Source organism: Balaenoptera musculus, chromosome 1 (assembly GCF_009873245.2).
Source record: "Balaenoptera musculus isolate JJ_BM4_2016_0621 chromosome 1, mBalMus1.pri.v3, whole genome shotgun sequence".
In the NCBI taxonomy this organism is placed as follows: domain Eukaryota; kingdom Metazoa; phylum Chordata; class Mammalia; order Artiodactyla; family Balaenopteridae; genus Balaenoptera; species Balaenoptera musculus.
In genome coordinates, this window is record NC_045785.1 from 109,242,551 (window position 1) to 109,254,828 (window position 12,278).

Consider the following 12,278-nt stretch of genomic DNA (forward strand, 5'->3'; position numbering starts at 1 on the left):
GGTGTTTATAAACTGTTAGAGGAATGAATATTTTACAGTTCAAAAAGGGCAACTCTAGGAATTGCCTGGCAGTCCAACGGTTAGGACTCGGCGCTTTCACTGCTGAAGGCTTAGGGTCAATCCCTGGTCAGGGAACTAAGATCCCACAAGCCACGCAGCACGGCCAAAAAATAAAAATAACCCTTAAAAAAATAAATAAGTAAAAAGGGCAACTCATAACAAATGCTATTAAACAAATATAAAGGCCCATATATACTCATTCACAAATACTTTTTGCTCCCAACCTAGATTAGACACCAGACAAAAGGGATCTTTCTATTTTATTAGATTAAAAAACACAAACAAAAGCAGTAGGAACTAGGGGAAAAGATAGGGAAAGAAATACAGAGAAGGGCTGGACAAAGACCAGCATGACAAAGGGGAGAAGCAGGCTTCTTAAGAGCCCTAACTTAAGAGCCCCAAGTTAGGACAGGAAAGAGGTTTCTAAGGACTAGACATCCCTTCATTTGATGACAATTTTCTGGCGCAAAGCTCGGGGCCCAGAGCCAGGGAGGGGCTCAGGAGGTGGTGGGCCAGGGCCCAGGGCTGAAGCAGTGGGCGGCAGTCCGTGGGCAGTGATGTACTTCTTGTAGGCCTCACGGATGATCTTGAAGGCTCGAGCAGTGGCGTACGGTATGTCTGTAACAGGGTCCCGGTACAGGGCTGGGCGATGGGTCACTGGGCAGACCTCCCGAACAGGGACCTTTGGAGGCCGCCCTTGGGGAAACCATTCCTCAAACGTCGCATCATCACTAAAAGTGATGAAGGTACGTGAGCAGCGAGCAGGAGGGATGACGGGTCCAGTCCCAGCACGGGGTGTCAATGCAGAAGCTGTGGGAGCAGGATCAAGTCTGAGGGAAAAGACAGAGAAAAACACAAAGAGCCGAGGGACTTCCCTGGTGGTCCAGTGGTTAAGACTCCTCTCTCCCAATGCAGGGGGGCCTGGGTTCGATCCCCGGTCAGGGAACTAGATCCCGCATGCACACCGCAACTAAGACTGAGCGCAGCCAAATAAATAAATAATTTTAAAATTAAAAAAAGCTGAGGAGAGAAAACTGATAAAGAAAGAGATCAGACAGGTGAGGAAAGAGGAGGAGGCAGTGGGTGGCAACATTCTGAGAGAATCTATTAAGTGACAGAACAAAACAAAGCAGAGCCAGATGGAAAAACAGAAAAGGAGAAGAGAGAGGCTAAAAGAGAAATAGGAGATGACAGGAAGAGGAATCTGAAAGATACTCAGGTGTTAGAGAGCTGTGTGAGGAAAGCAAGTGAGATGGGGCTGAGGGAATACAAGTTGAATACAGAAGGGAGAAACCACACTCCTCTTCTCCCCTTGAGGTTCACTCACTCACCCTTCTACGTCGACATTCTCTTCTTTAGGGCCTGGCTCCCCAACTAGTGGCACTGTCACTGAATGGTAGGTGATTATGGGCCCAGGGCACTTCCGCTTCTTGTGGACCTGCTTCTTTTTGTCAGCCTCAAGCCGCTCATATGTCTCTTCAGGAAGGAATGAGGGGATGGTCAATTCCCGTCTTCCCAAACCCCAGTTCTGTCCTACAGTCTCTTATCTTCCTGGCTGTCTAGTCACTGCCTACCCAAGCCAATCAGGAAAGTCCTCTAAGGCCCTCAAGCATCTGCCATTTCATAAGCTTTCTGCTTGCCCCTCTTGACATCCTCTCTGCTCATCATTTCTTAGGTCCACTTGGTTCCTCACCCACTCAAAACTGTAGGACTTCAGAGTTGAAAGGGACCCTTTGATGAAGAGCCTACTCATTTCCCCAGATACCCCTCCGTTACTGCCCTGTCAACTTGCTCCCATCCAAGGCAGCACACTGCATCTTCAGGCATCTCTAATCATTAGAGTTCTTTCCCATTTTGAGCTGAAACATACTTCCTGTTGACACTGTTTTACCTTTTAAGGCCATAAGGGACACAAGTCTAACCTGTCTTCCACTTGACAGTCCTTTAAATAGTTGAAATTAGTGTCCACGAAGCAACAGACAAGGGATTAATCTCCAAAATATACAAACAGCTCATGCAGCTCAATATCAAAAAAACAAACACCCCAATCAAAAAATGGGTGGAAGACCTATATAGACATTTCTCCAAAGAAAACATACAGATGGCCGAGAGGCACATGAAAAGATGCTCAACATCACTAATTATTAGCGAAATGCAAATCAAAACTATAATGAGGTATCACCTCCCACCGGTCAGAATGGCCATTATCAAAAAATCTACAAACAATAAATGCTGGAGAGGGTGTGGAGAAAAGGGAACCCTCTTGCACTGTTGGTGGGAATGTAAATTGATACAGCCACTATGGAGAACAGTATGGAAGTTCCTTAAAAAATTAAAAATAGAATTATCATATGACCCAGCAATCCCACTACTGGGCACATACCCTGAGAAAACCATAATTCAAAAAGACACACGCATTCCAATGTTCACTGCAGCACTATTTACAATAACCAGGTCATGGAAGCAACCTAAGCGTCCATCAACAGATGAATGGATAAAGATGTGGTATATAAATGCACTGGAATATTACTCAGCCATAAAAAGGAACGAAATTGGGTCTTTTGTAGAGACGTGGATGGACCTAGAGACTGTCATACAGAGTAAAGTAAGTCAGAAAGAGAAAAACAAATACCGTATGTTAACACATATATGTGGAATCTAGAAAAATGGTACAGATGAACCTGTTTGCAAAGCAGAAATAGAGACACAGACGTAGAGAACAAATGTATGGACATCAAGGGGGGAAAGGGGGAGGTGGGATGAATTGGGAGATTGGGATTGACATATATACACTAATATGTATAAAATAGATAACTAATGAGACCCTGCTGTATAGCATAGGGAACTCTACATAATGCTCTGTGGTGACCTAAATGGGAAGGAAATCCAAAAAAGAGGGGATATATGTATACATATAGCTGATTCACTTCTCTGTACAGCAGAAACTAACATTGTAAAGGAACTATACCCCAATTAAAAAAAAAAAAAGAAAGAAATTAGTGTCCGTCTCTCTCCAGGCTGATCACAACACCCCTTCCACTGAACCATTCCTCATACAACATGGTTCTGAGTCACTCCCTCCTTTGCCACCCCTGTGCCTAAAATACTCTTCTATTCCTGTACTTATCACAGTCTATGGCAGAGGCTGCAAGATGGCAGCCCCCTTATGTGTTCTGCTTGATTTGTATAGCGTTTTAAAGAAAATTTTGAATTAGTTGCTGACATTTAAAAGTCAGGAAATTACATTTAAATACAGAGATTTCTGGTCCCTTTTAAAAATAACAAGAAAATCTGGCAGCCCTGTGTCTGTATTCTCACAGGGCAACGATTAGCTGAGCTGAGTAACTGCTCCTCCTTTCAGGCACTCCTCTCTAGTTCACCACAGTTGCCCTGGCTGGACCCGGTGACACTGCTCTATGGCAGTTCATTGTTGGTAGATATGTCTCTTCCTTAAGGGCAGTGACTGTGACTCATATTACCTATACATTATCATGGTCACGCGGCATTCCACACGTTACAGGAATTCAATAAAGATTTGTTAATGTATAAACAGATCTAAATACTCCTGGTCCCTTTGTCCTCCTTAAACGTGGTACTGTGAACACAATCCTCTAGATAGAGTAAGAGCAGAAGAGTCCTCTGGACTACACCCCCCCCGCCCCCCCCCACACCCCCAGTGATTTAACCTCTTTTGTACTTGAATTCTGGTTGGTAATATTGCTTTCTTTCTCTTGAGCCAACCTTCCAACCCTTCTCTCGAACACTTCCCTGTACCCTCTGTAACTCCTGCTCTATAATCAGCCAACTCATCTATTTCCTCAATTTCCTCACTCAGCATGCCTTCCAAAACTTGCCTTACGGGAAACCTGTCATCCACGGAGGCCACCACTCTCCTCTGGTAGAGGCTGATTATTCTCCCACATCCTGGGCAGGATGTGCCTGTGTCCTACTGGGCCCCACACTTCAGGTCTCTTTGCTCCACACTCTAGATACTTCTGTTCTTCTAGTTCTTCAGTACTTCTAATACCTGAATATCTCTTCATTCTATCTATCACCCCTTCCAGCCTTCATTTTCCTTGTTATTTATTTATTAATTTAAACCCTCTGTTTTATTTATTTTTTGGCCGCACAGCACAGCATGGGGGATCTTAGTTCCCCAACCAGGGATCGAACCCGTGCCCCCTGCAATGGAAGCGCGGAGTCTTAACCGCTGGACCGCCAGGGAAGTCCCTTGTTTTCCTTTTAAAATCGAGCTTAGGTTCCTCAATCTATCAGTCATTCTCTTGTCAGTCTAAACTCCCTCACCCAGACCTGGATTGCTGAGTGCTACTGGAGAAAAGTTACACAATAGGTAGAGTGGAACCCCAGAAATTCATGGTCCCAAACTTCAACAGACCCGCCAACACCAGCAGATGATCCTATCTCCACAACTATTTCAAACAGTCTTCACTCTCAAGCTTCCAACTCTATTCCCAACACCTGAGAGATGACAGTGCCTAAAAGACATCAGATGAAAACTACTGCACTGTCCTGCTCTGGATTTACAACCCTACAACTATGAGCCACCCTTCCTTCCTTCCTCTTAATGGAGGCCAATTCTTCCACCCATGCCCTAGCTCCCACCCCGCCTCCCATTTCTCCAAAACCCTACACTACTAACAATCCTTTCTTTCTTTTCTGTCTTTAAATTCTTTCAGTTGCATCTCACCAAAAATACACACTCTCCAATCTTTGATGTTCCCTCTCCTACCCTTCATGGCCAAATTTTAGAAGTCTGGCTTCCCAACCAACTTCCAAATGGCTTGGTCCCCAAAAAGTGTTAAGGTCATCTCTGACCTCCATGTCACCAAAACCAATGGACACTTCTCAGTTTTCTTCACTGGTGTCTCAGCAGCTCTCAGCAACTACTCTCTTGTAACAGTCTCTTTCCTTAGTGGTCTTATGACAAACTCTCCTGGAGTTTCCCACTCTCTGGCCACTCCTCATATTCTTTTCTAAGCTCCTCCTCTTATAGAAGACCATTACATTTTAGTGTCTGCAGGACCTTCTTGAGCCTCTGTCTACTCTTCTCCCTCTATGCTTTCTCCCTGGGTAATCTCATCCACTCCCATGTCAATTACCATCCATATTCTAAAACTTCCGAATTTATATTTCTAGCCCAGATATCTTGTCCAAGCATCAGATTTGTGTGTTTAACTGACTTCTCAGCACTGCATGAATTGCTCATAGACACTTCAAATCCAACATGTTCAAAGATGAACTTATTATTTCTTCTCCTGCCAAACAAGCCCCTCCAGGATCTCCTATGTCAGTTACCGATATCAGAAGCCTGGGAATCATTCTCTTTACAGTGGCCTGCAACAATCAATGTAGTCAAAGGATACAGATTGTAGGGCTTCCCTGGTGGCGCAGTGGTTGAGAATCTGCCTGCCAATGCAGGGGACACGGGTTCGAGCCCTGGTCTGGGAAGATCCCACATGCCGCGGAGCAACTGGGCCCGTGAGCCACGATTACTGAGCCTGCGCATCTGGAGCCTGTGCTCCGCAACAAGAGAGGCCGCGATAGTGAGAGGCCTGCGCACCGCGATGAAGAGTGGCCCCCGCTTGCCGCAACTGGAGAAAGCCCTCGCACAGAAACGAAGACCCAACGCAGCCAAAAATAAATAAATAAAATAAATTTAAAAAAAAAAAAGGATACAGATTGTAATTACAGTGACAGCAAGTGACCATGTTATTTGTGATGGTTCTCATTTATATGTTTTAAGAGATAGCTACTGTTTTAAAGCACGGCATTGCCATTATACAGACAGAGATTATATTTCCCATTTTAAAGCTAATATATTAAAAAAAAAATGTCACGAGAATACATCCTGAAAATGTTGGAAATGAATTAAATCTTTTCTCAGTCATTGTGGTCCTCTGGAGTTAAGTTATCTAAATTTCAAAACTATCATTAAACTGAAATGAGTTGGGTCCAGATATTCTGGGTAAACAATCTTCTACTCCACAGTGAAATTGTATTTGGGTTATACACGTTCAATTATATGTGCTTAGTCAAAAAAGAGACAGATTCAGAGAGAGAGAAATAACAAATTAAATATTGTAGGAGATTTCACCTGTTGTTTCACTCAATGAAAGTATGCCCCAGAGTGAGCATGTGATGGGAGGTACGAAATCTGCTGTTCCCTCAATTTCTCACGTACCTCTCGTGATCTGAGAATCCTCACCATCCTTCAAAGAAATGTATGCTTTTGTACAATATGTTACCATACATGACTGTGTGCCCAATAGCACATAAACTGAAGAGACTTTAAAGAATTCTTACTTTATAGCAATGTATCCCATGAACTGACTGATTCTACTCAATTTCTAATTCTCACGATCATTAAAGTAGGCATCATCACCCCATTTTGTGAACAAGGAGAGAAAGATGCAAGTAGGTTGCAAGTAATTTGCCTGCAGTCTTACAGCAAATGAACAGCAGAACTAGGATCTGAACTGAGTTCTGTATGATTCTTATTTTAGACCAAAGTACTTCAATATAACTTGTTCTTCAGAGCCCTCATAACTGCTTACTTCCTTGCTCCTAATCACTTACTCTCCCCATTTCTTTCTTCTGATTCCCTTGTCCCAAATCTCCATCTTTCCAGTTCTTTGGGTCCTCCAGGTCTCAGTTTTTCTCATGCTCCTTAGCCCCTCTACCCACTGTTCTGAAAACCAGACTGACCCAGTGAACGTAAGTTGAGCTCCTCTGTGATCTTGGCCTCCCTGAGCAGCTCCTCCTGGGTCAGTGGCCGCTCACAGTGGGGCCCCTTTCGCCGCCGTGACTGGCCTTGCCTCTCTTGTACCCGAAGGAATGTTTGTCGTGTGTGCTCAGCTGTAGATTGCCGCATGGACTTCCGACCTGGGAAGAAAATAAGAGAGGGAGAAATCTTTGAATTCATGTCTACCTCCTCTGTATTTTTTTTTTTTAATTTTAAAACTTTTTATTTGGAAATCATGTCAAACTTACAAAAAATTTGTAAGAATAGTACAAAGAACACCCATGTATCCTTTACCAGATCACCTGTTAATATTTTGCCCTATTTGCATTCTGTGTGTGTGTGTGTGTGTGTGTGTGTTTTCTGAATAATCTGTGAGTTAAGTTGCACACATCATGGCTCTCTTCCCCTAAATACTCGGTGTATATTTCCTAAGAATAAGAATTGTCCTTACATACCCATAGTACAGTTACCAACTTCAGTAAACTTAACACTAATACAATACTTTATCACCATATTTCAATTTTGTCAGTTGACCCAAACATCCCCACTCACTGTCAGAGCCATCATCCTGTAGTTCTAGTGGAAGCAATGCCTTCTCTTCTCGGGTCTTCTGAGAGCTACCAGCTGGGGTGCTGACCTTTCGAGGCCTCAAGCTCTTCAGGGGCTCCTGGGGACAGATTGGAATCAGACACCAGGGAAGAGAAGAAATAGAAGAAAGAAGATGAAGATCTTAGGAAGAGAAAACCAGCACAGTAGAAAATGAGATTGGTGTGGGGACAACTGGAACCTGATGAAAGGGAGACTACAAATTAAGGAAGTCCAAGAAAACCAGGCCTCCCCTGCACCTTATATGCTTTGGTGACTACTCGGCGCTTCCTTCTCGGCTCTTCTGCTTCTCCATCACTGGATGGTTCATCCCCTTCGTCGATGTCAAAGTCAGAGTCCACCTCATCCTCTGTGTCTGACTGGTCCCCTTGATACTCATCATCTCCTGATTCCTGAGGACATAGGGAGATGAGGTTCTCACTGGCATCAGTTATTAATGCCCCTCCAGGAGGAACAGAATCCCTCTGCTTATTGATAATGGCTGCCCCACTCTCCTTCCCATCCCAACCTTTCATTTGCCTCAGGCAAGAAGCTTTCCTAGCTGATGGCTCCAGCACCACCCCTTCTAACATTAATTGATTGCCCTTCTCCTGTAGCACATTGTGTTAAGTGCTGGGGTACAAAAGCATATGGTTTGATCTCTACCTTCAGGGGTCTCACAGTCTAGTAGATGTCACAGAATAATTATAAAAGGAAGTTTTAATACAAGGCAACATATAAACTACCAAAGGCAATAAAATGTTACAGGTGTTCAGAGGAAGGTACACCTGCTATGAATAGGTGGCCTGGGAAGGTCTAAACTTTAGACTTTATTCCTTTAGAACAAGGGCTGGCAAACTTTTTCTGTAAAGGGCCAGATTAAAACAGGTAGTGGGCCAGATTCAGCCAGCAGGTTGTAGTTTACTAAACCCTGTTTTAGACTCTAAAGAATGAAGAGGACTTGAGCCATGGTTTAAAATACTGGTAGTATTTAGATAACCAAGAGGGAGAAGGAATCATGGGCAGATCAAGTGGCAGGAACAAAGATTCAGAAGCAAGAATGTGTATAACATGTTGATAGAATAAGCATTTAGACCTAAGTAAAGCAGAAGGTTTGTCTCTGGCAAGAAGTCTTCCTAGCTGACTGCTTTTGGCTCCAGTACAGCCTCCTTCCAACATTAACTGATTGCCCTATAGAGCTACAAGATTTGAAAAGAAGGTTGTATTCAATCTGTAGAAAAACTTAAGTGTCAGGCTAATAAACTTATGACTTTAACTTGCAGGCCAGTGATTCTCAATCCTCTCCCTCTCCTTACTTGTCCCAGCATTGATAATCACTGTTGAAGTAAACTAAAGTTACTGAGAAATATGTCTCATTCCTCAGGTGAGTTGGGACAGAAAAATAGTTGGGTACTACTACTATCTATAATGGGAAGCCACCGAAGATTTGGGGGGAGGGGAAAACTGTATACAAGGGGTGTTTCAGAAAGCTCTGGAGGTGGTCGGATGCGCTGGAGTAGAGAACATGGAGTAGAGCCAAGGCCTGAGGTGATACAAGCTAGGGCTAAAACGGCAGCCACACTGGAAAGGAAAGAGGAAAAAAAACCAGTTGGGGACAGGAGAGTTAATTGGGTGGGGCTGCACCTCAAACATGTGGCTTTCTCTTCAATCAATGATGAGATTAATGGGCTAATCTTGGTACACATGGTGCCAAAGTAAGCAAATAACACAGGCAGTTGACACTCCAAGCCAGCCAGCGTTCAGTCTTGCACTGATGACCATCATTTCCTCCCAACTGATGTTTGTGAAAGACAACCTGGGAACACATTAATCCCCTCAGCCCTGGCCTGGTATTAAGTCAAATCACCAGAGGGTAGTAGTTCAACTACACATTAGCTTAGTGCCCAATTGAAATGCTTTCACTAAGTTACGTATTTACTACCATTCCTTTGGCTTTTATCGAGGGCCATTAAGAGACATGACTAGATAAGAGTATATTTTTACATCATCTACCAAACCCCTGTTACTTTATATATAAGGATACAATTCTTCCTAGGTTTAATGCTGAATAAGTTTATCTCTCTTAAAGAACTTATATGCTTCTTTCTTACTAAAAAAAGAAATTCAGGATTTGGCTGCCAGGAGAGTCACAGCTAAATTTAATATCAACTGCTATTACCATTTTAGCAGAGGCTCCTGGTACAATTACTTCTGATCTGTCTCTATTTTTACTGTTCCTACTTTTTGTTTATATGGTAAGCCTCCTTAAATCCTTTTTGGAAGCACAAAGGGTACATATTAAATAACGACTCGTAAAATGACAGGAATAGGAAAATGGCTTTTGAAGGAGGGATGAGAAGATTCTATTTTAAACTAATTGGTCAGGGCTGTGTAAGCAATGATTCCTAATCAGTCACCAACTCCTGTGGATTCTATTTCCTTAATTTCTCTTGACCCCTCCTATCCATGTTTCTCCATTCCCACTGCCTCCTTCAAATCATTTTCCTCATTACAGAGTGATCTTTCTAAAGTACAAATCTGATCATGAAATAATCTTCGCAGTCCTTTGAACGAAGAGCAAAACTCCTTAACATGGCTCACAAGGCTGTACAGGATCTGGCCCATGCCTACTCCCTCTAACTTGTATTCTCCTTCATGGCCTGGAGAATGAGAGTAGATGTGAGAGTTCCAGACAAGGATCTCAGTGCCTTTACATATTGTGCCCCACCCCCTCGCAGGACTAACCTTCCTCCTCTACCTGCTTCCAGTCCTACGGCTCTTCATCCACCCAAGACCTACTTTTCATACTGTCCTCAGCTTAAGCATCATGTCCCCCAGGGATGTCCATCCCAAACAACAACTCTGGCTCCCATGTGTTACCACAGCACCCTATGCTTAACACTTATTTTACTCCTTATCACACAATATTTTAACTGACTGTTAACTCAGCTAATTCCCCCACTGGAATCTGGAATATGTAAAGATAAAGAGGTGTTTTTAATTCTCTCTGTTTCCATAGAGCCTGTCACGGTGATTGGCTTGCTCTAGGCGCTTAAAACATTGAAGAATGGATAGATTCAATCAATAAAAATTTAACAAGTGCCAACTCAATCCAGACACTGGACATATACTGTTGAACAAAACAGACCACCTCTGACCTTACAGAGCTTACAATCTAATGGTAAAGTATAAGCAAATAAGCAAACCAAATCTAATTACAAATTGAAATATGTTTTACGAAGGAAATATACGGGGACACTTTTTTGGACAGCCAAGGAACGGTTATCTAAGACATCTATACAACGAGATTTGAAAGCTGAAAAAGGAGTAGGCTAAGTCCCTCTAATTTTTTTTTGAGAGGTTCCTTTCTATACTTCACGTTAATAACCAGGCAGTGGGCCAACGAGTATATACCGCGTGACTACGATGTGCCTGGCGTATGCTAGACACGTCAAAAATGCACTGAGTGACACAACTGGGGAAATACACAGTAGGTTTCAGCCACACTCTCGGGTCCTCCGGACAGCTTCACCATTCCTGACCCCTCCAAACCCATCCAGGGCTCCCCTTCTAGGACTCCAGTTTATCCCCCCATCTCGCCCGCCCCATCTCGAGGATCAGCTACCAGGGCTCCTCTCTCTTCCCCGCTCCCTTCTTTGTCCGAGGTTTCTCCCTTCGTCAGGACTCCTTTTACCTTTCTTCCCTCCCTCTTCCTGGGCCCGGCTCTTACCTCTGTGAAACCCCCATAAGTCGTCTGGTAGAACTCATCTTCCTCCTCTGCCTCCAGGAGCCCAGAAAGCCGGTTCCCCGCGGTCTTCCGGGGGGCCCGACCCCCAGCCAAGCTCATATGGCCTACACGAACTGCGTCGCCACCAGCAGCCCCTCACCCAGCACCGTTCTCTGGGCTCGGTGCTCGACACCACTACCTGCGGTCGGGCGGCGGAAGCCGGTCGCCTACAGGCAGAAGTAGCAGAGCGTCGACAGGCTCCTAGTCCCATCCCCTAGGCCTTCTCAAAGCTTCAGCCCCGCCCACTCCTGCGTAGAGACCACCCCAAGCTCCTCGCCCCAGTTCGCGCGCCCATCTGGGCTGTGGAATGACTCCACTCGGTGACACCAGGAGCCCCACTACCCCAAGTACAGAATTTGGGAGTGTAGAAATTTTCATTTAGAAGAGGTCAGTCTCCCTCTGCTCCAGTACGTTTTCCACTCTGCTGTCAGTAGAAACCTTTCTAAAAACCCAGATTTTGTCACTCTTCTGCTCAAAAATCTTTAATGGCTCCCCGTCAACTACAGGATAAAGTCCAAAATCCTTGTGGCAGAATAGCAGTGTGGTTAAGAGCACAGCTTTAGAGCCAGCCAGACCTGAGTTTGCGTTTGAGCTTAAGGTCTTCTAGCTGTGTGACTTTGGACAAGTTGCTTTACCCCGCTGAATTTCAGTTTTCTCATCTGTAAAGTGGGACTAATAATAATACCTACCCTTTAAGGTGGTTGAGAAGATTAAGAAATGTAATCCTTGTAAACTGCTTAGCACAGTATTTAGTAAGCACATAGATGTTTAGTAGGTGATAATTATTAATTTTTTTGTATTTATCTGGTTGCTCTGGGTCTTAGTTGTGTCAGGCAGCCTCCTTAGTTGCAGCTTGCCGGCTCCTAGTTGCGGCATGTGAACTCTTAGTTGCGGCATGTGAACTCTTAGTTGCGGCATGCATGTGGGATCTAGTTCCCTGACCAGGGATCAAACCCGGGCCCCCTGCATTGGGAGCGTGGAGTCTTAACCACTGCGCCACCAGCGAAGTCCCTAGGTGATAATTATTCACATGGCACTCAAGGTCCTTCATAATTTAGCCTCTCCCTGCCTTTCATAGCCTCG

The 12,278-nt window shown here is 44.2% G+C and overlaps 1 protein-coding gene across 2 annotated transcripts; it reads right to left on the reverse strand.

Moving 5' to 3' along the window:
- Nucleotides 1-303: 303 nt before the first annotated feature.
- VPS72 (vacuolar protein sorting 72 homolog) lies at nt 304-11,416 on the reverse strand. 2 transcript variants are annotated; one of them, XM_036850289.1, is made up of 6 exons: nt 11,139-11,416; nt 7,669-7,821; nt 7,376-7,490; nt 6,787-6,963; nt 1,392-1,536; nt 304-890 (listed from the first exon to the last, which is right to left on the reverse strand). In XM_036850289.1, exons 1-6 carry the CDS (start codon nt 11,253-11,255, stop codon nt 503-505), a joined length of 1,095 nt encoding a protein of 364 aa, XP_036706184.1. In that variant the 5' UTR covers nt 11,256-11,416; the 3' UTR covers nt 304-502. The 2 variants fall into 2 exon arrangements, with proteins under 2 accessions (XP_036706184.1, XP_036706194.1); XM_036850299.1 differs by having other exon boundaries at nt 304-870; nt 11,139-11,385.
- Between the last annotated feature and the right edge of the window lie 862 nt (nt 11,417-12,278).

Coding starts and splice junctions, on each gene's coding strand:
- VPS72 (XM_036850289.1), bottom strand. CDS start 11,255: ATGAGCTTGGCTGGGGGTCGGGCCCCCCGGAAGACCGCGGGGAACCGG. Junction 7,822..11,138: donor CTTATGGGGGTTTCACAGAG/GTAAGAGCCGGG, acceptor CTATGTCCTCAG/GAATCAGGAGATGATGAGTA. Junction 7,491..7,668: donor TAGTCACCAAAGCATATAAG/GTGCAGGGGAGG, acceptor ATCTGTCCCCAG/GAGCCCCTGAAGAGCTTGAG.